Source organism: Pongo abelii, chromosome 15 (assembly GCF_028885655.2).
Source record: "Pongo abelii isolate AG06213 chromosome 15, NHGRI_mPonAbe1-v2.0_pri, whole genome shotgun sequence".
Classification (NCBI taxonomy): domain Eukaryota; kingdom Metazoa; phylum Chordata; class Mammalia; order Primates; family Hominidae; genus Pongo; species Pongo abelii.
In genome coordinates this window covers 108594366-108620148 of record NC_072000.2, presented here as the reverse complement: position 1 = coordinate 108620148, position 25783 = coordinate 108594366, and the positions used below count along the sequence as shown (strand labels likewise).

General features: G+C 64.0%; 1 protein-coding gene across 4 annotated transcripts in view; it reads right to left on the bottom strand.

Annotated features, from left to right (window-relative positions):
• Positions 1–25468, bottom strand: part of KIF26A (kinesin family member 26A) — a 44846-nt gene extending 19378 nt beyond the window's left edge. For 2 of the 4 annotated variants that reach the window (XM_054530584.2, XM_054530581.2), the window contains exons 1-4: positions 25294–25468; positions 22606–22851; positions 9700–10146; positions 4291–4478 (exon numbers count right to left, since the gene is read on the bottom strand). In XM_054530584.2, the coding sequence (XP_054386559.2) occupies positions 4291–4478; positions 9700–10146; positions 22606–22851; positions 25294–25431 (1019 nt within the window). In that variant the 5' untranslated portion in view covers positions 25432–25468. Of the gene's footprint in view, positions 1–4290; positions 4479–9699; positions 10147–22605; positions 22852–23129; positions 23344–25293 lie in introns of those variants that run through there. The other 2 variants (XM_054530582.2, XM_054530583.2) reach the window with 2 other exon arrangements.
• Positions 25469–25783: the final 315 nt, after the last annotated feature.

Sequence of the window (25783 nt, the reverse complement as noted above, 5' to 3'; positions counted from 1 at the left end):
CCTCCTGGGGCCCATCGCCAACAGGCTGCACCCCAGCCCGCTGGGCCCTCCCAGTGCCTGCTGTTACAGGCTTACCTCACTGGTATGACTCAAAGGCCTGTCACTGCATTAACGAGACCCCAGAACGGGCACTTTCTCCTTTGATGAAATTCAGGCCCCCATGGAAACGCCCGTCAGACACAGCAGCCCCCACCTGGCTACCACGCTTGGGTTCAACAGCCCTTGAGGGCCCCCAGCCCTGTGGAGGCAAGAACTTACTTTCTGAGCAGTGAGGTTGTCCCCCTCAGGCCACAGCAGACACTGCCCACACCCAACACTGCCAGGCAGCGGCGGCCCTCAGTGGGCAAGTCTGAGGGGTTTGACTCTGAAGGGAAGACTCAGAAAAGCAAGAACTTCACCTGCATAAACGGCCCCCATCCTCACAGGACACCTCCTCCAGGAAGCCTGCCCTGATGCCCTGAGATGGGTATCCCCAGCCCCTGCGCCTCCTGCTTCTATAGCAACTACCCCCTGCTGTGAGACACCAGTTTACACAGCTATGTCCCTGCCAGCAGGGGGTCTGGGGGCAGATGCTCACAGAAGACGCTCAGAACATGCGTGAGCAAGGAGAAACAAGACAGCGGGCACCTGAACGGACCCCAGAGCCACCAGGTGTCTTGCTGCAATCCCACAGCCTTGCCTGGGCTCACTGGCCCTGGCCATTAATTCATGTCAACAGAAAGGGAAATATTTTCCTTTTTACAGAGAAAAATCACCTCTTCCAAACAAGAGGGTAATTTCACAGGCAGTTGGCCTTGATGGCGAGGCCCTTAATTACCCCAAGGAGACACACGAGCCTGTTCTGTCGCGTGCAGGAATCAGTTATGGCCAACACAGAGCTTCCACACTGGGCCGTGTGAGGCTGGTGGACGGAGCCCCACCCTCCCTACCCCCACCTCACCCCAGGGGCACCTGCCACCTGCCGGACCTGCCCCACCAAGGAACCAGGGCAGGCATTGGGGGACCCCAGCTGGGTCCTGCAGACCTGCGAAGGGGACCCTGGACCCCAGCTGGAGGCAGTTGGGGACTGAGGCATCAGCCCCTCCAACTCCCAGCCCTGCTGTGGCCCGCACTTCCTGTGTCCTGGATTTTCACCCACAGGCCAGAAGACAGGTGGCGAAACCTCTCCAGACAGTGCCTTCCATGCGGGTCCCCAGCTAAGCCTCTGGGCAGTGCACTCCCCCCAGGCGCTGCACTTCTGCTGGGTGCCAGCCTGACCGTCCATGGGCCTGGGCATCCAGGCTGACACAGGGGGGCTCTGCTGAGGCCACAGCGGGGTGGGGAGTGGGGGGCCTGGGTACCTGCGAGTGCCAAGAGGTGCCCCCCACCCAAGGGAAGCAACCTCCCTTAGCAGTTTTCTCGAGGACATTTGATTTGGGGTCTTGGAGGGGACCCCCATACTAGCATGGCAGCAAGCGAGAGTATGATGATGGAAGTACCTCAGAGGAGGCACTGCAGAGGCTCCCAGCGCCGGCACAAACCAGCGGGGCCTCAGACAGTGTCATCAGAGTTGCCAGAACCTTCAGGGAACTCCTAACCCCAGGGGTCACCAGAGCCTTTGGAGAACTCCTAACCCCGGAGCCACCTGGCCCACGCGCCCCACCTTTCTGAACACTTTCTGGGCCAGCATGCCAAGCTCTGTCACAGCTGCGCTGCCTCAGTCCCTTCAGCTCCCCCAGGCCCCACCCAGGGGGTGAGGGCACGGGGCTCAGCCCCTGCTCTATCTATGCCCGTTAGCATTAACGAAACTCGGGTACCCGGGCACCCATGGGATCACCCCACATCCCAGCTTCCCCATGTGGAGATGAGGAGCCCAGAGGCCACTGGAAGGATCAGGGGGCAGCCTGAGGCTGGTGCCCTAGCCGGGCTTGCGGGTGCTTGTGGGCAGCAGCAGAGCTGAGACTCCCCAGGCCCACAGGATTTAAAAACCTAAACTCCTGACCTCCACCCCATTCTGTCTCCATTTGGCAATGCTGCCTGCCAGACTCCTACTCAACCCTCAAAGCCCGCTCCCTGAGAGGCCACTCTGCCCCGGCTCCTGCAGGGGTCCCGTGCTGCCACCTAAGGCTGCCTGCACAGAGGTGTCCCTCGGTCCCTCCAGACTAGAAACTTCCCAAGGGCAGAGCAGGGGCTGGGGTCAGTGCCACCCCCTCCCAGGTCCTCTTCGAGGGTGGAGGTGGGAGCACAGAAGGTACCCTCAGCATGTGCCCAAGACCCCCGGGGCAGGGGCTGAAGTTCCACTGTCTCCTGGTGGACTCGTCCCCACTCAGAGCCACAGCCCCACACCCACAAAACCCAGGAGTGGACACCCTCTCTGATCTCACCCGAGGGTTCAGGGTACTGCAGCCCCACAGAGGAGGTCACCCACCACTGACCCCAGCCCAGGTCAGGCACCCACCGACAGTGCCCACCTGCCAGGACATCCCCTGCCACAACCTGACCCACGACCTGCCACCTGCTGTGGCCTCGCAGAAGCTGCTGAGACCCAGGGTGCCTAACAGGCTGGAAGTAATGGCAGCCGGCAGCGCCCCCGCCTCGGGAGACCCGCCTCTGGGTCCCCAGCCCGATGCGCTGGTTTCTATGGTAACTTCCCAAGGTCAGCAGGCAGAGCGGCTGGGGAGCGGCACCGGCCTCGGCTCCCAAACAAAAGGCAGCCAGGGCCGCTCTGCTGGGCTCCAGGTCACCAACGCGCCAGCCTGGGGGCCGACACCCTACCCTTACTTCCCAGCGTCAGGAACCCTCCTTGGCACCAGGGGCTTAGCATCAGGAACGGGGGGAGCGCTCAGCACTGGAGCTATTCTTTCTTTTCTGGAAGTCTCCACGTTTCAAATCCTCCTGCCAAACAGGACCCAAAGGAGCATGGCCACAGGGCTGTGCCCAGACCAGCCGCACAGGCCCTTTAATTCAGGACTAGGCGGGTTGTGACGGGGTGTGCTGTCACACACACGGGGGACCCCAGAGCAGGCTGGGCAAGACCCCCATCTGCTCCCAGCAGGGTCCCAGCCAGCCGTGCTCTCGGCACCTAATTGGGGTGGCGCTGAGGCCACCCTGGTCACGTGCGCGGCCTGGCTGTGCTCCAACGCGGTGGTGCGCTCATCAGCCCTCAGCCCGGCACACGGCGTGCGACAATGCCCTAATCATATGCCCCGTCACTCTGCAATCAGACCACACAGTCCCCAGGGCCAGCGCTGATAAGACGCCCTCGTCTCTGGCCGCCGGGTGTGATGCATGTTCAAGCTTATCAGCACCCGTGCGGGGCTGCTAATGGGACACTGACCCGCGGCTGGGCCTGCCATTACCAGGCATTATGGCAATTACATCCTGTAATCCTCATCCTTACACCATCAGGATGAGAGGAGGCTCTGCCACGGGTCCCAGGACCAAAGACCCTGCCGGGAAGGGCCCAGTGGAGGCTCCCACGCCACGCCCCTCCATGCCAACTCCTCCTCCCCACCTCTGCTCTCCTGTTCCCTCTGCCTGGCCCACCACATCCATACCACCAGTCGGTCGAGGACCTGGTGCCTGCAGGGCCTCAGGCTTGGCATTCCGGCAGTGGTGGGGATCAGCGTGGGGAAGCGCAGAGAAACCAGGCACCCTGAGCTCGGGGCCTGGGAAAGGAACCAAGTGATGTCAGAGATGGTCCCCCAGTGTGGGATGCTCCTGGTGGAGCTGGACCTGCCAACCACAAGCCCGGCTGGCACCGTGGGCACCCGCTCAAGCCCTGCTGCCCCGCCCCTTGTGCTGCCTGAAGGCCAGCCTTGTCCTCTCCGTGGCCCCAGCCTGCGCCTGCCCCGGGCAGCCCCCGATGTCCACAGCTGAGCTGCCCCACTCTGGGCCACATTCTCCGGACTTCACAGACATTTTCTTGCTGCAGTCACAGCGACTCTATGAGGAAGAGCCCAGCTGACGGGAGGAAACTGAGGCACAGAGAGGTTAGTTGATTTGCCCAAGATTGCACAGCTCAGAAGAGGCAGGGACCAGGCTCCAACTCAGGCAGGGTCCTGGCCACAGAGCCCCTCCTTGGCAGTGCTCCCCCGAGGGTGAGATGCCCCCCAACATCGGGCATGGGGCCCGAGGGGCTGGCAGGCTGCGAGCAGCTCAGCAGTTGTGGTCTGAGCAGCTTCCCATCCACTCATTTCGACAGCACGCATGCCCGAGTTCCCCCAGGAACGGCCCACAGGTCCCCAGGGGCCCAGAGCCTGGGCCATGGGGCCCCGCCCACGAGGCTGCCCAGGAAGCCCCAGGACGTACCTTATGAAGAAGGAGGCTGCAGCTGAGGGGCCTGTGGAGCCCCCCACTGAGCCCGGGGTGGGGGTGACCAGGGCTGATGTGCAGGCTCCACCATGGCCCCAGGCCTTCGACAAGCCATCAGGGCCGGCCACGGGGGGGCCTTCTCGGACCGTGTCTGCCACCGCCACGGCCGCCACCGCTGCCTCGGCCTGGAGGGAAGGAGAGAGTGTGTATGAGGAATGCAAGCGCAGATACACCACTGCCCCCAGCACCCGGAGTGGGAGAGACAGGCCTGGGCACCCCAGAGCCCAGCACATTCCTGGGGGCTCTGCACCCCCAGGGCCCAGCCTGTGAAGCCGGGAAGGCCCCAGAAATCAGGGCTGGGAGAGAGGCCAGTGGGGAAGGCCTGCCTGGGCCCTGAGGTCACATCCCCAGCTTGGGGTGTGTGGGTGGTCTGCCCCAGCAGGACTCCTTGGAGGCAGAGAGGGAGGCAGATGGTGGCCCAGGAGCCAGACTTTCCGCCTCTCCCCCATCAAACTCCAGAATCCCAGTGACCACACTGGTCAAGACCGATAGACACAGACCCCCCACCCTCTCACCCCTGAGCCTCCTGGGGGCACCCGCAGCATAATTAGAGAAATACCACAATAACTATTTGGCAGGAGCACTAATTGCCCCACGTATGGTGACGTATGGCGCTCCCCCATCAGAAATACTACTCTGGCATTTCCAACTCATTAGCTCAAATAAATCCCAGAAAGGGAGGCCTCCTCATAATGAAGCACAAACGTAATTAAACGCCCGGGACAGCCCAGCAAACATGAGCTCCACCTCCACACATTCCGTTCCCAGACACGTGGGACCCCGAACCCTCAGGCCAAACCTGGCCCTGGGCGGCGTGGGGGGATGCAACCCCAGGCAGGGCAGGGAAGGCAGCCTGCTCCAGCCTGGCCACCCCTCGCCCCAGCCGCCTTCCCCAGGGGCCCACTGCCCGAAGCTCTCCAAGGACCCCCTCGGGCACCATGGCCTGGTCAGGTCACGGTCATCCAGGTGCCAAGCGTCATTCTGCCCCAAGTGTCCAATCAATAACCACTGCCTGAGGCGTCCTTTGTGCCCAGGCTAGCAGAGGACTGGGGTCCCCGTGCTGAGGGGACGTGGGCTGGTCTGGAGGGCCCAGCATCCTCAGGGTGTCCCAAGTGGCACAGGCCAGAGGCCAGGCACGGCACATCAGTAGAACAAGCCACCCCGGGACCCAGGAGGGACACTCCAGGTGGAGGCCCTGCCGTCCCAGACAGTCTCCCTCCTCACCACCATGGAGGGGCTCACCACTCTGCCCAACCCACGGCCGGCACCAGCTTCCGGGCCCCTTTCCATATCTGCGTCACAGGGAGCCCCAAGACTTAGGCTGGATGGAAGCTGGGTGCCCCCTGGGCCATAGGCACCAGCCACTCCTCCGGGCTTCCAGAAGGACTGCCCAGTAACAGAAAAGGGCGAACCTGGGACCTGGAACAACTCACTGGACATTGCGCCAGCACACCACACCCCACCACACCACACCCCACCACCAGCCTGCAGGCCTGGAACTCCTGTACATCCCTATGAATCCAGCCCAGCCAGCCCTCTCCTTCTCCAAGCCACTCCCCTCACCTCAAATGTGAATTCTATTTTATCACTTAATGTATGTGCTCCCTATCAAAGGCCTAAACTCCTTTGCTGAGCAGACAGGAAACAGTTATCTTTAAAGTTACAACGTGAACAGCAGGTCCTGAGACCCCGGAGCAGAGCTGGGTCTGGTTGAGCACCCCTGGGCGTGGCAGTCAGCACCCAGGGCCAGTTCTCCTGGGGGCCGGGGCCGTACCACCCCCAGCCAGCGCTGCACCCACAGGTGGCTCGTTGCGATGGCACCACCGTGGGGCCACATTTGGCATCCTGGGCCAGGCCCGATCACAGTGTCCAGTGAGGCACCAGGACACCCTGCCTCCCCCACTGAACAGGGGCACCGAGGCTGGAGGGGCCACAACAGCGACAGAGCTGCTACACCACAGCCCACCCGGCCCCTCCACCCTCTTCCCAAAGGGCCCGAGCCCTCCCCCATCTCAGGCCAGCCACTCCACCTCCGGCCAGAAGGTTCCGGCCCCGCCCAGCAACGGTGCAGGCCTGCGGCCAGCTGGGCCTCCCCACACTGACCTGTCTCAGGAGTCCGGCACGCGCCTCGGCTCCACCATCCCACGCGCTGCCGGGACACCGCCCCATCCGCCGGGACGGCCACTGCCAATTCCTGCCGGAAGCAGAGCCCGGGCATGCCAAAAGAAGCCGTCTGGCAAAGCGAGAGCCGGGGGCGGGGGGGGACGGCGAGAGGGAAGACCACAACACGGGGGCAGAAGAGAGGGGGGGCGGGCGGCCAAACAGAACATGTGATGGAGGCGCCACAGCAGCAACGGAAGGAAAGGCAGGAGAGAGGGGAGCGTGAGGCCGAGGGGCGCAGAGCCAAGGGCCCCAAGCATAGCCACGCGGGACCCACCCCACGGGGAGCTTCCTAACCACAGCAGGCACCAGGCGGCCAGCAGAGAGCACCTGCGACCTCGGGGAACACCAGGGTTCCATGGAGCACAGTTTAGGAGACGCCAAGCTAACCCTCTTCTTAGGAGCCCTCCACGCCCAAACGCATCTGTAAGGTTCTGGCCCGTGAAAGACACCAGCCCCCCAGATAAACGCCTCACTGGGTGCTATTTTGTGCTGAGAAGTGGGGGACAAAGGGAGGAGGAGGGGCTGAGGAGCGGCCAGGGAGGCTCAGAGCCGAACTCTCAGTTGCCAGCGTCACCCCTGCACGGGTATGGATGTGCGCCACCCTGCAGAGCCCCATGGGGCAGACTCACCCACCCACGCGAAGCTCCAGCCTCATCACTCAAAGGGCCCTAGGGCCTGGACAGCCCTGAGTTCAAAGATTTGCCCCTGCCTGGCCCATCTCAGCCGTGAGGACCACGGGACACCCTCCAGAGCCCCTGCAGCCCAGCACAGGGGTGGCAGGAGCCCCCAAGCTGGTGCCACCCAATCTCCATGTACGGAGGCACCCCAGCTCCTCAGGGCCACCACCAACACCTCCAGCACCCCGCACTGCCCGCCGGGCCGCCCCTCTGTGGAGGTCCACGGTGCCACTTGCAACCCCCTGTGGGCTCTGAAGGCCAGAGCCTCGGTCTCGCAGCTCAGTTCATAGCGTGAAATGGGCCACGGTTCGCAGCATGTCCCAGACCATGGCAGCCTCCGGTGGTGCATGCAGGGCACTGGGGTGGCCCCCACGACCACTGTCCAGAGCTCTCAGGGCAGGAGGGGCGGGGCACAGGCACAGGGCCAGGCTCCGTGGGCAGCTTCTGCCCTCTGCAATGGCAGCGCTGCCCCAGTCCAACAGTCTGGAAAAAACCGCTGGACAGCCCTGCCAGGAGGCTCCACAGCCCAGGAGTCTCTGGATGCTCAAGATGTGGGATGTTCCAGGCCCCACCCTGGGAGCCCTGGGCCACCCACCACCCCTCCAAGGACCAGCCTTCTGGCCAGACCCAGCCACGTTCAGCATCCCCTGCCAAGCCTCGGCCGAGGCCAAAGTGCCATGGCTGGGCCCTGCCCCTCCTCTCCACATCGTGTAACAGAGGTGGCTGCAGCACCCCCGTCCCACCCGCTGGCCCCAGATCAGCGTTCGCCTTGGAACAATCTCACTCAACCCAGGGGTGGTTGACGGTCTGCGGTGGAGATTTGCAGTGCGTCTCTCCACAAGTATTTAACTCTAGAGTCTAACAGGCACCATTAACATTCCAGGGCCACGCTAATGATCGATGCCCTAGTTCAGGGGAAATTACCTCATCTGAATCCTGAAGTTCTATTTATGGTTCTAAGAATCTCCCTATTGATCGCCCAGACTGCTGTCTAATTATAAATCCATTCCCACCCACCCTGGCCATGAACAATGTGCACACAGCGCTGGGAGAGGGTGCCTAAATGCCTGCCGTTCATGGTGCGCCATCCACCAGCAGGGCTGCCCAGCAAGGGGCCTGCGATCTTCTCCACCCCCACCCGCTGGGACCCTCAGCCACGGGCAGGGTGCAGTGAGGCCGAGTGGCCCAGGGAGACAAGAGCAGGAGACGGAGGTGCCTGTGCCCACCATCCTGGGTTTCAGGCCCAGCCCCTGATGCTTCCACACAGGCCCAGCTCAATGAGACCTCCTCCAGGATGCTGCCCAGCTCACCTGCTACAGCCCCCAGCCCCATCCCCGCCCACCCCTCCCAGGATGCCCAGCTCTGGGGCCAGGAGGCACCTCATGGCAAGGGTGGGGTTCAGCTCTGGGGCCAGGAGGCACCTCATGGCAAGGGTGGGGTTCAGCTCTGGGGCCAGGAGGCACCTCATGGCAAGGGTGGGGTTCAGCTCTGGGGCCAGGAGGCACCTCATGGCAAGGGTGGGGCTCCCTCTTCTTGGCCTCACCACAGAGTTCATAGGTGGAAGGGTGTGGGTGCCGAGGCCGCAAGGGAATCATCACACCAGCTGGGACCCAGGGGGTGTCCAGAAGTTCCTCCCATGAGCCTCTATGCACCTCGACCCCTAGGGCAGCCCAGCAGCCTTAGAAGGACCAGCCCAGCAGCCACTGCCAGGGCAGCTAGTGCCAAGGCCAGCCCCCAGCTGGGGCAGGATCTTGATGTCCAGACAGGCCACCTCACCAGTCACAGGGAGGCCGAGAGCCCAGAAGGCAAGGGCAGGGTCTGCCTGGCCTCAGGATCAGTGGCCAATGTTGCCCCAGAGACTATGGGGTCTCCGCACCTCTGTCTGCCCCTGGAAACACCACCAGGCCTGGAGACCAAGGGAGAAGGGCGAGCTTGTGCTGGTTGCTGTGTGGTGACTAGACAGTGTACCAGGCAGAAACAGGGCTCTTCACAGCCACCCACATGTACCTCTGCCCCCGGGGTGCCACAGGGGCAGGCAATGCAGGGAGGCTTCTCCAGCAATTGCAACGGCTGGTCCCCCGCTCGACGTCCATGGATGCCTCACACCCCCAGGCCTCCGCACAGGCCCTCGCTCTGTCGCAAGGGTCCTCCTACTCCATCTGCCTGGTGAACCCCGATCTACATATGGTGCACTGTGCATCGCCAAGTCCTGTGCTGGGCACTGGTGGGCCCTCAGCCCCAGTCTCAAAAGACAGACAGGGAGGGGCACGTGCTCCCAGAGAAGGTATTCCCTGAGTCAGGCAGGGACCTGAGAACAGCTGCTGTGCACCATCAAGGGTGCATCTGATGTGGGGCCCCAGGAGTGTCTGGGGAACCCCCATGCCCGCAGTCCCCTCCCTTCAGGGAAGCCTTACTGCATGGCACTCAACGTGGACAGGGACCCCCGAAGGAAGCCCAGTTCTGACGAGGAGGCCAGCAGCCCCCATCCGCTGAGCAAGACACTCACCAGGCACACTGGCGGGAGGAAGCTGTTGACCCGCGAGACACTCCACATGCCCTCCAGGCACTGCTGGGCCTGGATGGTGACCGTGCTCAGCGCCCCTCCAAGACCCGCAGGTGCTACAGACACCTGGACACTGGGCCCGGGGGGCCAGGCCAGCCCCTTGGTCCTGTCTGGCCCGGCTCGGCCTGGCTGCCTCCCTGCAGGACCCGCTGGTCCTGGCGTGTCCCTCAAGCTGGTCGTGGTGCTGGGGGGTGCGAGGCTGGGGCCTCCATGGGGGGCGTCGAGGTCCTCGTGGCTGGCAGGGGCCTGCAGCAGGTGCATGGCCTCCCGTGTGAGCTGCTGCAGGTGTGTGGCACAGACGTCACAGCGGCGCTCGGCCTCTGGGCGACAGGCTGGCAGGGCCCCAGGTACCGGGAGCTTGTCGAGAAGCAGGGCAGAGAGGCAAGGATCCTGAGGACAGCAAGGGACAAAGGCAGGGTCAGTGCCTGGGGAGGGAGGGCCAGCACCCAGAGCCCACCAGCACTCTCACCCTCCATGACGCTGCGAGCTCCCGCCTGGCCACCACACCATCCGTAACAGATTAATAAGCCCAAACAGTTTCATCCACATGAGCCCAGCAGGAAAATAATTATCGGGCTTCATCGTGAGGCTCGCAATGTCCTTGTTAACTGCCCACCTTCCCGAGCCGTCATTAACCGCCCCGGCCTGCGGCTAACAAGGCAGGTTTGCGGCTCCCGGACAACCGGACCACAGTCAGCTAAGGCCGCCTGGCCGGGGACACACAGGAGACTAGTGAGAAGCAGGGCCCCTTAAAAGCAACGTCTCTTCAGAGCCACGAGGGCCTCCCTCACCCACACTCACTCAAGGCGGAGCCAGGGGCAGGAGACCCTCTCCCTTCCTCTTCAGGTCTCCAGCCCCAGTGGGGCAGGTGGAAAATCAAATCAGTGCTGCTGTAAAGGTGTCAACAGAAGCCAAGGCCGCCCGCGGAGACACTCCTAGAGGGCACATGAGCTCACCGCAGGGCGCAAAGGCCGCAGGATCAGGTACAGCCCAGGGCCCCGCCCCCTGCCGCACACTCCATCAACTCCCCCCCAGGGTCTGAGCTGTACGCTGGGCTGCACCCTGTTTGGTGACTGCCCCCTTCCCTGAACTGGGGGGACACACAGGTTTCTCTGGCCATGAGACTGTGTTCTAGAAACGGCTAGAAACAAGAGCCAGGAGAACCCAAAGGAGGATGCTCCTCACCCAGCCTCAGAGTCAGGGAGGGCTTCCTGGAGGCAGTGACATCTTCCAGGAGGAGGAGGAGGAAGACCAAGAAGGAGACAAGCCACAGAGCAAAGCTCACTGGGAGGGAATCGACCAAGAGGCTCACTCCTCCCTGGGGCCCACCCGTGTCCCTCGTCACCCCACCAGGCTCTGGCCTTGCCCCTCCCTGGGACCACTCTGCAACAGTCAGGGCCAGAGCCAGGACCAGTGTCTGTCCTGCTCTCTGGGGAGGGGGCCAGACCCTCTGCGTCTGTACCCCCTCCCCAAGGGGTGTCTCAGCTATAGGGCACCCAGCCTGGGCAGCCCCCAGGACAGCACCAGCCCAGCCCTGCTGTGGCTGTGACCACCCAGGGCTTTCCGAACACCACCCAACAGGGGTCCTCCACCAGCCCCCAACTTCCCCACCACCCAAAACCTGGCACCAAGCAGTCCCTGGCTCGATGGCTGGCCACATTGCCCCAAGGGATTCCAGGCAAGACCAGACTCCAATGCAGCCACGCTGTTGGCCACAAAAGGCACTGCAGCCTTCTCAAACATGCCCATTTCTCAGATGAGGAAGCTGAGGCCATCATCCCAGGGAGGGGGTGTCTCATTCACCCCACCCACATCCCTTGAGCCTGCCCTTGGCTGGCTGGGCCCTTGTCCACAGACGCCCTGGAGGCTCACAGTGGTAACAGTTGTGGTCCAGGGTGGCCGGTGCCAGCCAAGCATGTGCGGCAATCATGTTCCCCCAGGACCACCTCACACTCCCCACAGTCCCAGGCACGTCGCATGAAAGGGCGACCCCCACCAGGCCCAGTTGCCTGATTTATGGGCCACTCCAGGGGCCTGGATTTCCTCCAGCCCGGGGCCTGCAGAGCCTCTGAAGTGCCTGGCGCGTCTGGTCCCGATTAGCCAATGCCCCTCCCTCCTGCTGCTTCGGGGATTCGCTGAGATCAGCCACAAGGAGCCCTGTAGAGGAGGACGAGGAGGAGGAGGAGGAGGGGGAGGGGGACGGAGAGGGGGACGAGGAGGGGGAGGGCCCTACCAGAGCAGACGCTGCAGGAGCCCCGCTTAGCTCTGCTGATGCGGCCAGTGGACACACAGGTCTACATGTGGAACCCAGAACTGGCCCCTGGCCTCAGTCCCCAGCCACAGGCTGAGGGCAGACAGGGCCTGTTTTCCAGTCAGGCTCAGATTATGCTGATTTTCCACTCAGCAGGAGGCTGCCCTGGTGGCCCGTGTGAAGGGGAAGGAAGTCCCCGCCTGCTGGAGCCATTAACTCAACCTGACAGGCAGCCCGGCCCCCAGCTCCCCGTTCTGGAGCCTCCAGACAGGCCAGGCGGCCTCTGCCCGTCCAGCGACCTCAGGCCTTGGGAAGCCCACTCTGCCCTTCCCTCCAGGGCTGCACAGCAGGAGGCAGGAAGGACACTGGAGGACAGGGGAGGGAGGAAGCCCGGACTGACCTGAGAATGCACCGCCCACCACGGGCTGGCCAGGCAGAGGGGCAACAGGGAAAAGGGGACAGGAAGCCAGAGCGGCCCCCGCCCAGTGCCCCCCGCCCAAGCCCCCACCCAGCTTTGCCATCAAGAATTCAGACAGCAGCTGCCAGGGAGGCCCCAGCCCTACCCAGGCCTCGGAGCTCCGGGCATCCAAGTCTCAGGTGTTTGGGGGCCAGCGCTGGAGGGGGGCCCATCAAGCTGAAGCCCCCGCTGGGGACAAGCTGAAGCTGCTGGTCACCTGCTCAGCAACAGCGGCGGCCCAGGCATCTGGGCCAGGGTACCTTCCCCCAGCAGACCAGGTGCCAGCCAGCATCCTGGAGGCCGGGCCCCACGGCGAAAGCCCACGAGTGAGCCACGCACCCCTCCCCAGGACGGGCCACCAGGCCCTCCTCTCAGGGACTCTCACCACCCAACCCTGACCCAGCAGGCTCCATGGGGGCACTGAGAGGCCCACCCAAGGCCCCAGGAATTCAAGGCACAGGGCAGGGGCCATCTCTCCAACGCTAGTCACTTAGGCGAGACCAGCCTAGGGCAACACAGCAAGACCTGAATGGGACCAGGCGCCATCACCCCCACCACTGAGCCATCGCACCGGCCAGGCCGCACCAGGCTGGCACAGCACAGGGGCCAGGGCACACACTGCTCAGGTAGAAACAGAACCACAGGGCTGCTTGCCGGGGCCACTCAGAGCCACACAGCCCAGCCCAGGGGGACCCGAGACCTCCTATTTGCGGGACCAGCCTGGGGCGCAGCACACCGTCCAGCTAAGACAGGAGGAGAACTCGGCACCCCGCTCAGCACGCGGGACCAGCACTCAGGGCTCCAGGGAGGGGCTCAGGGAGGCCGCTGCTGACATGGATGGCTCCCAGGGATGGGCATCTTGGGCCCCAGAAGGCGAAGGCGAGGGTCTCCCACACCACTGACTGCTCCCCGCACAGCGGACCCCAGACGCAGCCCTCAGAGACAAAGGCCGCCCAGCCCTGCAGCCCTGCCCCTCCCCCTCCCTGCCGCGCACAGCCCCCGCCGCCAACAACAACAAATCCTGCTCTGTGGCCACTTCCTGCACCTTCCAACCTCTGCACAGGCTGGGCAGTGGGACCAGGCCTCCTCTCCCAGCCATCCCGGCAGCTCATGGGGTCCTCTGGCCCAAGCCCCCAACGGGTTACTGCCCCAATTTCAGGAATCTGAACTCCTCAAAGCCCCAGCCAGCAGGCCCGCCTGTCACCCAGGCCTCCACAGCCTGGTGCCTTAAGGAAGACAGTAATTACTCCACTGCGAAATATGACTTTTAATTTTCTCTTTATGGTCTAATTACACAGATACTTTACTTGCATTTGGAAAATGTTTTTCTTCATTTGATTCAATTTAGCATCAAGCATAGCCCACCCATCGCGCGCCTGGGTTTTAGGGAGTCTCCGTCCTACTTACAAATCATGACTTTGTTCTTTATTTTGTTTCTGGGGTCTCCAAGTTGCTTTAAGTAATCCTTCCATTTTCTCCTGCGTGTGAGGCCCGGGGGACTTTACCAGGGACTCCCTGCTCCCCATCGCTGCAGGAGAGAAGTCTCCCCGCTCCAGCCAGCCAAGCCACTGCCCATGGGAAAGAACAGCTGATCAAACCTCCCCGCCAGGCAAGGCCACCCTGGGACAGCGAGGGGGGTCCTGCTCCCAGTTCAGAGACGCCACGTCATCAGGCCCCCGGACCTCAGCCATACGCGGCCCTCCCTGAGTCCCCATCACCCGTCTCCACAAACGAGCTCTGGCACCCACCGGCAGGGCCGCTGGGAGGGCAACTAGGCCCCGAAGCCCCTCCCCTACCCACGCAGTGAGGCCTGTGTGTGTGGGCAGCCCTCGTAAGGACCCCACGGGCCGTGACTTCCAGATCTTGCCCTCCCTTTCCTTCCCAAACAAAGCGTGTTGGGCTGCAACCCCGAGCAGCCGCTGTTTCCGGAGCTGACAACAGATCCAGGAAGGGACCCCCGGCCAGGCGGCAGCCCGCGCAGGTCCTGCTGTCCAGGACATTTCCACGTCTGGTGCAGCCCATCAGGGTGAGGGGCAAGGAGCAGGCTCGGTGCTCCAGTCTGGAAACTGGCTGGCCACACCTGGCTGCCCCGGTGCTCCTCCTGCCCAGCTGGGCACCTCTCTAAAGGCCCAGACCCTCCCTGGTCTGCCAGCCAGGACTCCAGGGGCCATTCCCATCCTATGGGTCTGCAGCTCTGAAGGCCTCCTACCCCCTTCCTCCTCTGCTGGGAGGGGAGGGAGCGGGGACACAGCCCAGTCCACCCAGCACTGGCCGGCACGCCATCCCCAAGGGCCTGTGCCAGGCGCCAGCCCAGCTGGGCAGCTCGGGGCACAGACAAGCTCATTGAGACCCTCATCCCCTCAATGGCCTCCCCTGTCTTCCATCGCATGCCATGACTGGGATCTGGGGCTATGGGTGGTTAAAGGCCAGACAGGCAAGGATGGCCCCGGCGAGGTGGGGTGGCAGAGGGGCAGGCTCATCAGGACCCCCAACACTCAGAGACGTGCTCAGTACACCGCAGGAGCCTGAGGGTCACCTGTACACTCAATCCAACTCCGTGCAGGCTGCAGTCACCGGGCGAACCAAGGGGCCCCATGGACTCGGTTTCAAATCAGGCCCCTGCCTCCCAGCAGCCCCAGGCATCCCTGAGCAGAAACCCGGAAACCTCTGCATGTGAGGAGCCACAGGACTGTCCACACCACCAGCCCCTCCTACGAGGCGGCCAAGAGTGCCCAGGATCCCAGGGCTGGAGCACATCTCCACTCCAAACACAGCCCCCAGAGCGCCTGCCTCCTGTCACCTGGCCTGCCCCGTGACGGTCTCCACGTGAGCTTCAGCCAGGCCCATCTCGGGGCTTTTCGCACGCCCACCCCTTGGAGACCCTCATCCCGTCTCCTGGGTTTAACTCTCAGATCAAACACTGCCGCCCCAGGAGCCATCCGGATGCGGGGGGACTGCACCTTCCCAGGGCCCTTCCCATGGTCACAGCAGTTTGCTTATGGAAACACAGTGGCGAAGGAGAAGCCAGGGAGAGCCTGGCTTTGTGGCTGTCCCCACTTCTTCCCCACCACGTGAGGCAGCAGCGGGCACAGAGGATCTGCGGTGGTCACCGCCCTCCGCATCCCCACTGCCCGGCTCCTCAGGCCCGAGCCCTCCATGCTCTTCACACCACACGGTAGGCACAGGGATGAGTTCAGACCTCCCGGCCTCTGCCCTCAGGCCCCTCTCCTCACAGGCCTCTGGGGCATCTACAGAGGGCAGGGACCCCATGCCCCACAAGCTACAGCCCCTCCCACAACACCAAACGCAGCCAGGAAGCTGGGCAGGACCAGGACGAGCCTTCTCCCAATCACCCAGCAGGTAGGCTGGGCCCCTGGCACCATCCCAACACCCAGACACACCCCTGCCAGGCACCCCAGGCCTCCCTGCACAGCGCTAGGGGCCACCCACCCCCAAAAACAACCACCCTGGTCACCGGCTACCATGAGTCTGTGACCCCTTTATAGACTGAGGCTCGGAGAGACTGAGACACCTGCCTCTGGCCCCACCACCAGGGTCGCAGAGCTGGGGTTCCAACTCAGACCTGGGTGACTCCAGGGCCCAGAGACGCACCCTTGCCACTGCCCTGCTGGCCCCTCTTGGGGAGCCTCTGGGCTGATGGGGGGGCCCCAGCCCCATCCTCAGGGGAAAAAGATGGAAAGCCAGGCATGGAAGATAAAGCTTGGAGCCAGGTCGCCTGACACTTCTTCCTGGTGAAGGCAAATTTGCGGGGGTGGGGGAGAGGGGGCCCTAGGGACGAGAGCAGGAGGGGCCTTTCAGCCTTGCCCACGGCAGCCCCCATGGGCTAGGTCAAGCGGCTGGAGGATGAGAGCTTTGTGGAGGCCATGTTGGCGGCAGGGGTGAGGGTTTTGGAGACAGAGCTGGGTTATAGCCGTGAACCGAAGCTATGAGCTGGGGAGGGAAGATAGGGACAGGACATTTAGGAAGAGCTCCCTGAGGGCACCAGGCAAGGGCCAGCATACAGCACGCTCCACCAGAAACAGAGGCCAAAGCTCAGGCAACACCCATCACATGGGGTCAGAGGCCAGCGCAGGAGGGACGCAAGCACATCCATCCCAGTCCCAATGCAGCGTGCTGAGCTGAGTGACCTGGCGCTGGGCCAGGCGGGACTATACATTGCCATCAGCCCCGGGCACCGGGCTGGGCCACCCACCCCTCCCCAGCCCTACAGCCAAGGCCTGGGATGCTGCTGGGGTTGGGGACAGGTGGGCTGGGGAGTCTCCACGGAGCACAGTGCAGCCCTGCGGAGGGCCTCGGGCCACCCCAGCCCACGGGTCCCGCCTAGAAGACTCCATCCTGGAGAGGCAGCTGTGGCCAGAGCATGCCCGTGAACAAAACGGAGACACTGTGACACTGGAAGTGACCCTGAGCGCCAGAAGCAGCAGCAGTGATGATGCAGCCCAAGGACTCTGTTCACAGGCGGGAAACGGAGGCCCTGCAGGACAAGGACACACTGTGGTGGGGATAGCAGCCTCCAGAGCCTGCCCTGAGAAAGTCTCATCAAGCACAGTGTTCACCCCAGCAGGAAGGGAGCAGCGGGGGTGCAGAGCTCAGAGGCTGACGAGGGCTGCCCGTTCCTGGGTCAGGACTTCCAGAGGCCAGACCACCCAGCCTGGCTCCCATCAGGAACCGGGGAAAGCCCAGCTGACAGCCACTCCCCTCAACAGCACAAGCTCTGTTTCCATGGACCAGATGAACAGGCTGAGGCAAACACGACGAAGGCACAGACAGTCCACTTTTACTCTTATTTATTTACCCATAGCCCACACTGTCTTGCACAAAGATTGCGTGGTGGCTCGCAGGAACTACAAAATACAAGCTAAAAACAAAACCATGAAACTACAGTCAGTCATAATTGGAACAAAAAGAATGATCCGTTCCCATTAGAGACAGAAAAAAGTCCCACGCGGCCCAGAGGTGAGTAACAGATTTGCTGTGAGCTTCCTAGCAGGCAAAGGAAGAGAAGAACTAGACTTTCTTTGTTACTCAAGGCAAAAACCAGCTCTTCTGACTCCCAAATCAGAGATCCTTCCAGGGTACTTAAGGGAGCTTTGGGAAGGCCCCAGTCCCATCCCCTTAGCCCACTCCAAACCCTCACAAGCCCCTCCAGCAGGACTCTGGGCAGCTGAAGGTTTGAGGGTGGCCTGCAGTCCCCCTCCTTCCCTGTCCTCTACCGGGCAGCAGAGAGGAAGTGAGGCCAGCGGCCACAATCCCATCCCCACCCAACCCACGTGTGACCACGGCCAGACTCCCCCAGAGCACGCCCCTGCCCCGACATAAACCTTGTACCCCGGAAGCGGCTAGGGCTCCATCTCTGCTTCTGGCTGGTGTTCAGAGGACAATGGTTCACATCCCTCAAGCTCAAGTGCTCCCCCAAATGCCCATCCTCAATCCCTGGGACCCCAGAGCAGCAAAAGAGACAAGACGAGCACAAGGACGTGCCCTCCATCCATCACATGCTGAACCACAGGGAATCCCGGAGGCAGCACTGCCCGTCCAGGGAAGAGAAAGCCCAGGTCCCATAGAGGCTGCACAGTGAGACTGGGCCCAACCAGCCTTCCTCCCTCCCAGCCCTTCCCTGGGCTCTGTCCCCGACAGTAACTCCGAGCTCCACGGCCTCCCGAGCAGAGCCCTTCCTGGTAGAGTTAGCCAGTGCCCTGTCTCCCAGCCAGGGAGCCGTGCCCCCTCACACCTCCCCAGGCTGCCACCGAAGCCTGCGACACCTGGGCTCAGCTGGGAATGCTGCTGATGCCAGGCACCCCACCCTGTGGATCCCCGAGGCAGGTGCCACTGCCACTGCCAGGCACAAAGGTGGCCCCGGCAGCAGTGGAAGCTGGGCCAGGCTCCAAGCAGCGAGGGAAGGTGGCAGCCCCAAGTCTGGGGGCCCAGGGGCTCTGACCACAAGTGGCAAGCTTCCATCATGGGACCACTCGGGCGCAGCTCCCACCCTCCCAGGACCATTGCCTATTTGGGGGCAACAGGCCTGGGGGTTGTGGAGACAGAGACGCCCCCACCCATCCAGGGGGCTAAGAGGGCTTCCTCGGACAAGTGACAGAGGAGGAACGAAAAGCTGGCAGGAGTCACCTCCAGTCAAACCAGAGAGGCAACGGGAGAAGCAAACAGAGGCCCACGAGCGGCCTCCAAGGAGAAACAGGACTCGCCAAGCCACACAGAGCGTTAGGAGGGCTCCCAGCCTCAGACCACGACAGCTGACTCCCTGTACACAGGGGCCACCCTGGAGCTTCGCTGGGAGGAGAGCCCAGAGCCACAGCCTCGATGGACAGCTTCCCTCACTATTCAGTTGCGTGGCACCAGCAGGCAGCACCAACAGTTGTTCTGGAGTTCTTGGGGGCATAAGGACGAGGCTCCTGCCTGGATAAGCAAGAGATGCACAGGAGCTAAATGAGAATTGATCATTTTCTCCATTGGGGGCGATAATCAATTCAGCACCGGTATTGACACTTCAAATGTCACGGGGTCTCAGGAGGAGTCGACGCCTCACATGACGTGTCTGTCAGCAGCTGGAATGGATCCCCAAACAGGGACCCTCTCCTTGAAGCAGGGAACCATCCTTTGTGGGGGAGGGGGATGGTCATCCTCCATGGGAACTGTCATTTTGAGGGGCGGATAGCCGGAATCCAGCCCCAGCAGTCCCGGGGGTGACCACCAGCAAGTGGGGTGTGGGAGGAAAAGCCTGGTCATACAGTCATTCAACAAACACCTCCGGGTGACCCGGACCCCATGCCTGACCTGGCAGAGCTCCTACTTGTGAGAGAAACCAGGACTGGGGTCGAGGAGAGGGAAGAGGTCTGCCAGAACCAGTTCGTGGTGGTGGGTGAGCACGGGAAAGGGAGGGGGGCCTCGGATGTGGAGAAAGAGGGAGGCCCCAGCTTTGCCTGCTGAATGGGAGGCACCGGGCTGCAACCTCCCACAGGGACATCTCAGAGTTGGGGGCACCCGAGAAGGGCCAGAGCAGGGACACTGAGGGGCCTCCAGCCCAGGGAGGCCAGGGGGTCTGGGGATGAGGACAGCATCTATGGCAGGGCAGACAAAGCAGCCCATTACAGAAAGGTCCCTGGAGGCCACGGGAGGCCAGGCCACAGGGGGCCGCTCCAGGCCATGGGGGTCCTGAAGTAGTCAGCCCGGAGACAAGGCCTGAGGACCCTGGTGAGAGCAGAGGGCACAGTGTGGGGGTGCAGTGAGGAGCAGGAGCCACGGCCAGAGGCCCATCATGGGGCTTCCCCTCCACACCCAGGGCCAAGCACCCTTCTCAGATCAGGAAAGACAATCCCGTGGGGCTCCAACCTGGGCAGGAAGACAATGTCCCCCTCCCCTACAGCCCCAGACGGGGCAACAGGGCTCAGAAACGTGGGGAGGGCAGAGTCTTATCCATGCCACGGGGATGAGGTCCCCGGATAGGGGACCATGGTCACCCTCACTGCCCAGACAAGGGAACTGAGACAGGCTCAGGCAGACGAGAGCACACAGCAGCAAGGGAGAGGTAGGCGGGAACCGGGCTCCAACAGCCCCAGGCACCATGACTCAGAGTCCCTAACTCAGCAAACAGCAGCAGCAGCCGCCAAGGTGAGAGTGTGTCCCTTCCAGGCATTGCTCTACGTACCTGTGCAATGGGCACAAAAACGGTCCCATGCCGCAGAGGAGGAAACAGTGACCAAGAACTCTCGGGAACCTGTCCAAGGGAACTGCCTCCTGGCAGGGGGGTGGGCAAGGGCCCAGCAGGGGATGAGCATGGGCAGGACCATGGGGGCATTGCGGGCTGGCTAAAGAGCAACACATTCAAGGAGACCCTGGCAGGCTGGCCCTCGACCCTCTAAGCCTCCCTCTACGACGGAGACAGGCAGGGAGCCCGGAGGCGAGGGCCTCTAACGGCCAGGCCGGGTCCCAGCAAGTCTCTCCATTTCTCTGGGCTTCTGAAGATCCAAGCATGAGACAGGTGGATGATCGTGAAGTTCTCTGTAAACTGTAAAGGGCTATCCTCATAGAAGCTCATCTCTCCCCTAAAAAATACTAAATGGGCCCCTGGGGAAATCCTAGAACACCAACCCTAAATACCCCTTGCCACGTTGGCCTTAGAGAGCAGAGGCCAGGGCCCACTGGACAGTGCACCGGACTCCGGGGAGCATACTGGGGTCCCCCTGGCCACCCCAGAGATTTCCCTCCCAACCCAAACACAACAGCAGCCATGTCCACACATCTGGGCCCAGCAGGCCAAGTCAGGGCTGCAGGCTGCAATTTTGCTGGGACTCTGGGGACAGCCCAGGCCCACACAGGGGACAGGACAATGACACCCTAAGGCCCCAGGATGGCAGGCGCAGCCCCGCATGCCCTGTGGAGAGATAGTGGAGGATGGGGCCTTCTCTCCCAGGGGCACAGCACCCTGCAGGTGGGACAGCACTTCACAACAGGCCCCAGGTGACAGACGAGACCACAAAGCAGAAGAAGGGGGCCCAAAGCAGAACAAAGCCCTGGCTGAGACCAGCCTGGGACCCCGGTGTGCTGAGTGCCAGCGCCAGCCAGGGAAGGGGGAGCTCCCAGCTGGCACTCAAGAGGAGTTTCCAGTGTCAAAGGCCAAGCTCAGGGGAGGCTGGAGATGGGTGATCTGGGGCTCCCCTGACGACCTATCTGCCAGAAGAGACCAAGACACCCCCCTAGATGAGGAACCTCGAATCCACCAGGGACTAGTATGACCTGCAGCCCTCTCCACTAGGACCCCTGGCCTGCCCGTGACCAGGAGCCCCCTCCCCTCCACGAGTCCATATCAGGACCATGGCCCCAGGGCTAGGCAGCATCAGCAGTCCAAGCCCACTCCAAGAATGGGGAGACCAGCTCAGTCCTAATGCCCCTCCTGTCTCTGGCCTGTTTCCCCTAATGGGGCAGCAAGATGGGCCTTTAGCTCTGGCTGGCCCTCTCCAGGGGGCCCTCAAGGGTCTCCTGCTGCCTTTTAAACTAGATACAGGCCACTGGGGCATAGAGTATGGCCAAGGCTGCAGCCTGTCCAGAGCAGAGGACAGGGCGGGTCCAGCCCCACCCCAGGACAGGCCCACAGGCGCCTGGCCTGAGCCAGAGAGAGAGGCTGCAGCAATCCTATCCCTCGCCAAGACTCCAGAGGGCCCGGAGAGGGTGCCCAGGACAGAAACCAGACTGGTACCCTGCCCCACCCTGCCCTGCCCCAGACAGGGCAGTCAGGGTCTCAGCTTACTCCAACCCCCACAGCCCTCCTTAGAGAACTATATTTAGATTCAATGGGGATTATGTAGACTTCCCAGGAACTCTTTCATAAAGGCTGAAGGTCGGGCAGCGGGCTTCCTCTGGAGACCCTCACCCGCCCCCAGCCTTTGCAAACTTCCAGCATGCATTGTTCCTGGAACAATGGTCCCTGCTCCCTCCAAAGCCGGCAGGCCCACTGGCTGGAAATCCAGGAGAACCCCTCCCCTGCAAGCACCTGCCCCTGGGGCTGGAGCCTGGGGAACCCAGAGGGCCCAGACTCAATTCCCTATGGGCGGCCACTGCCTCAGTCTGTCCCAGGAGATGTGGGACAACAGTTCTTATCCTTGAGGCTGGGAGAGGAGTAGGCAGGGACCCCCCAGCTGCTGTGGCCCACCCTTTCACCTGCCAGGCCCCCCGGCCCCAGGTATGTAATTTCCAGACACCTGGCTGGGGGCCCAGGTGCCCCAAGGGCCACAATGCACCAAATAACCTCTCCCTGCTGGCAGGGCAGGAGCTGCCCCGCCCTGGGTGGAGTCCCTGCCATCCTCTCTCTCCCCTCCTCCTCCCACACAAACCTGTGTTCCAGCTGTGGGACATCTGGGCTGGGGGAGGTACGCCAGCCCAGGCCCCTCCCATCCGAGGCAGCAGGGCCCCTCGAGCTGAGCTCCCTAGCTCACACATGGTGTTACAGACCGGGAAATTGAGGCCCGCAGAAGGGAAGTCCTGGCTGATAACTCTCTGTGGAAACAGCAGCAGGGAAGGAGTGGAACCCTGCTTCCCTCCAAGCCCCAAGTTCTACCCAAGTTCGGCGTGGCCCTGCCCGGAGGGGTCGGCCTAAGGAAGTGTCACTTACCCGGAGGGTGGTCCCGGGCCCGCTGACCAGCTTCCACGCCTGTCGCTTGAGCTCCACGAGCTTCGTGTGGCAGTGGCGGCACCAGCCGCCTCCGCCGGCCGAGTGGCCCTGCTCTGGGCCGGCCCCGGCGCCCTCGGGCGCAGGGCGGCTGCCGCATGGGTCCTGGTCGGGCCCGGCGGGTAGCCTCTTTCGCGGGGACACCTCCAGCAGCGGCGGCGGCTCGCGGGCCGGGCCGCCCTCGGCCACCTGCAGGGTGTGGGGGCGGAAGCGGACAGTGAGCCTGGGACGTCCGTCGGCTCCAGACCCCTGCGCGCCCTGCCCCAGAGTGACGCTCTCGCCAAAGTTAGGAGCCCTGGGCACGACCCTGGCGCTCACCCACTCCCTCCATCCCCTGAGGTCCCGCCTGCGGGTCCGCTACCCTCAGCAGGAGGCCCGGCCCCCAGGGATCCAGCGCACACCGCGAGTATCTTCGCCGTCCCGGGCCCCCGCCGCCCGCCTCCCTCTCCAGGCCGGGCCGCGCGTACCGCGGGCTGCGCAGCGCACAGAGGGACGCCGGGGCCGACCATGGCCGGGGCGCGGGAAGAGCCCGGCGGGCGCTCCCGGCCACGCTGGCTCTCCGGGGGCGCCGCGGCTACGTGATCCGGCCCCGAGGCGCCCCCATGGCCCGGCCCAGCCGCTCGGAAGTTCGCAGAGCCTGCGAGTGTCGCGGGGCTTGCGGTGGCTTCGGTGGGCGCGCTCCGGAGGCGAGGGCGGGGCCGGGGAGGGGCGGGGCTCGGGCTCCGGGGGCGGGCGGCGTGGGGCGGGAGCCCAGAGAGTGCCCCGCCCTTGCCCAGTGCTGGGCGGCGCGTGGGGGGTAGGGTCCCCGCTTCCCCGCGCGGCCCCGCGCACTCCAAGGACCCCAACCTGTTAGGTGAGTCCCTGCCCCGGGGAGGGGCGCTGGGGGCGACGGCGAGGAGCTAGTTGCACGCGCGCATGCGCCTCCCGCCCCTCTCCCGGGACACCAGGGCTGCGCGTCTCCCAGGAGGCACCTACGCCCCTCCCTCTACAGGCGGGAAAACTGAGGCTGCGGAGGGGACGCTCTTGCCCAAGTCCCACGGCGAGGTGGGCCGAGGAAGGGGCGGGACCCGGGCCCCGAGACTCCCAGGCGCCTTTCCAGCAAGCCCAGCGTACTCTGCGTGTCGCGGGCCACTTTGGGTCTGTCGCGCGTGGGTGAGTGTCGCCGCGGTGTGCGCCTCGAGCCGAGCAGCGACCGCGCCGGCGTATCTGTGCCTCGGCGCGTCTGCGAGAGGCACGTGTCTTTACAGCCGCGCGTGTGCCCGCAAGTGGGTGTGCGCGCCGTGCCGCCCGGGAAGCGGGAGGTCCTGCGGGCGTGCGTCGGACCTGTTGTCAGCAGGCCTGGCAGATGGGAACTCAGCTCCGGAATTAATTGCTTGTTTGTCTCCGGCTGGGAGGCCTCCCACCCCCCGCCCTTCCCCGGCGACCAGTTGCTCTGTGCCTAACAGGGCCCCAAATGTCTTCGGCATCCGCGGCCGCAGGCAGCTCCCGGGCCTGGCTCCGGGTCAGCCCCAAAGCCCGGGTCAAGGAAGGCGGGCGCGGCGGGCGGGCTCCCCGTGACACGAGCGCCCCCTGCCGGCCCTGCGCACACGGCTCCGAGACTGGGGAGACCCAGCACCGCGCGTCCCAGGCCTGAGGCACACTCGGAAACTCCGAAGGTCGTGATCCTGGCGGAGACCAGGACACGCGGCTGCCGGCGCATACAGTGAGGCCTTCGCACAGACTCAATACGTCAAAGTGACCCTTTCCGTTTTGCCCACCCGATTTTACTTGGATAAGCCTCCTCGCCCACGCACGCACTCCCCAGAAAGTGGGGTGGGTGATCCCCTCCCGGCTTTCCGGGTCGTTGATGACCTTAGGGGTTCGAAAACGCAAGGGGGTATGGAATAAAGTGGCAGGGGTTCTCCACTCTCTTTCTGAGATCCGTAAGCCTGCAGTCCCTTTCCGCCCAGCCTGGGGGCCCGCAAGCGCTTCCCCTACCCATCTCATCGCAGCCTGGAGAATGAAGACGGGCATCAGCCCACATCCGGATCTGGGTACCCAGGACAACACCCAAACCCCACCCCGCACTGCCGGCAGACAGCACCGCCTCCCGCCGCTCCACTGCTCCGGGACACACACACTCTATATCCCGTCCCCCCACCCACACACGCAACCCAGAAGCGCGCAGCGGTCGGGAGCCCAGATCCTGCGCCCCTGGCCAGCCACGCCCGCAACTTCAGCGCTTCTACCGCCGCGGCGCTTCGGGAAGCACAAGCTCACATCCCATATCCGCAGAACACGGGGTGCACGAGGGGACTGGAGTCACCTCGGGGGCTCACGATCAGTCAGAGGCCCCGACCCCCTACTTTGCCCATCCTAGCAAGGCGCAAGGTGAGCCCGAGAGTCCCTGCGCTGCGCTCTCCGCCCTAGCCACAGCCTCCGAGTGGGTCCGGTTGGGACACAGCTTTGAAGGCAGAGGGAGATAAGACAACGCTAATAGGGGAAAGTGCGGCAGCGAGTCCCAGCCCGGGCTGCGGGACGCGGCTCCGGACCTGCCGTCTCCTTCCCGGCGCAGCACCCCGGGCCGCGCGAGCCGCGCGGCAAAGTCGCAGGACGGCGCCTACGCCGCCCGCCCCTCCCGACAGCCCTCACCTTGCCTCGTCGCCGCAGGAGGTGGCTGGTGAAGCCCAGGATGATCTCAGAGTCCAGGCAGAGCGCCCCCATCTCCAGCAGGCTGGGAGCCTTGCGGGGCGCGCCGCGGGGCGGCTCGGGCGGCTGGGGCAGCGCCATGGAAGAGCGAAGCGCGGGGAGCGGCCCCTAGCGCCTCCCGCCACCGCCGCCCCGCCCGCGCGTTCACTGGCCGCGCGCCCGCCGCCGCCGCGCCCCGCACCGCGCAGGGCCGCCCGCCAAGCCCCCGGTCCTCCGCGGCCCGCGCCCCCGAGCCCTGCGCTCGCTCCGCGCCGCGCGCCCCCGCGCTCCGGCCCCGCCCGCCCGCGCCGACAGCGCCCCCTCCGCCCCGGCGGCGAGCCAGACACCAGCCACGCGGACTGGAGGTGTGGGGCGACGGCCCCGCGCGCCACGGGGCGGAGGATGGAGGCCAGAATCGGGTCGCGGTCCGCGCCCACCTGCCTCGCTCGCCCCC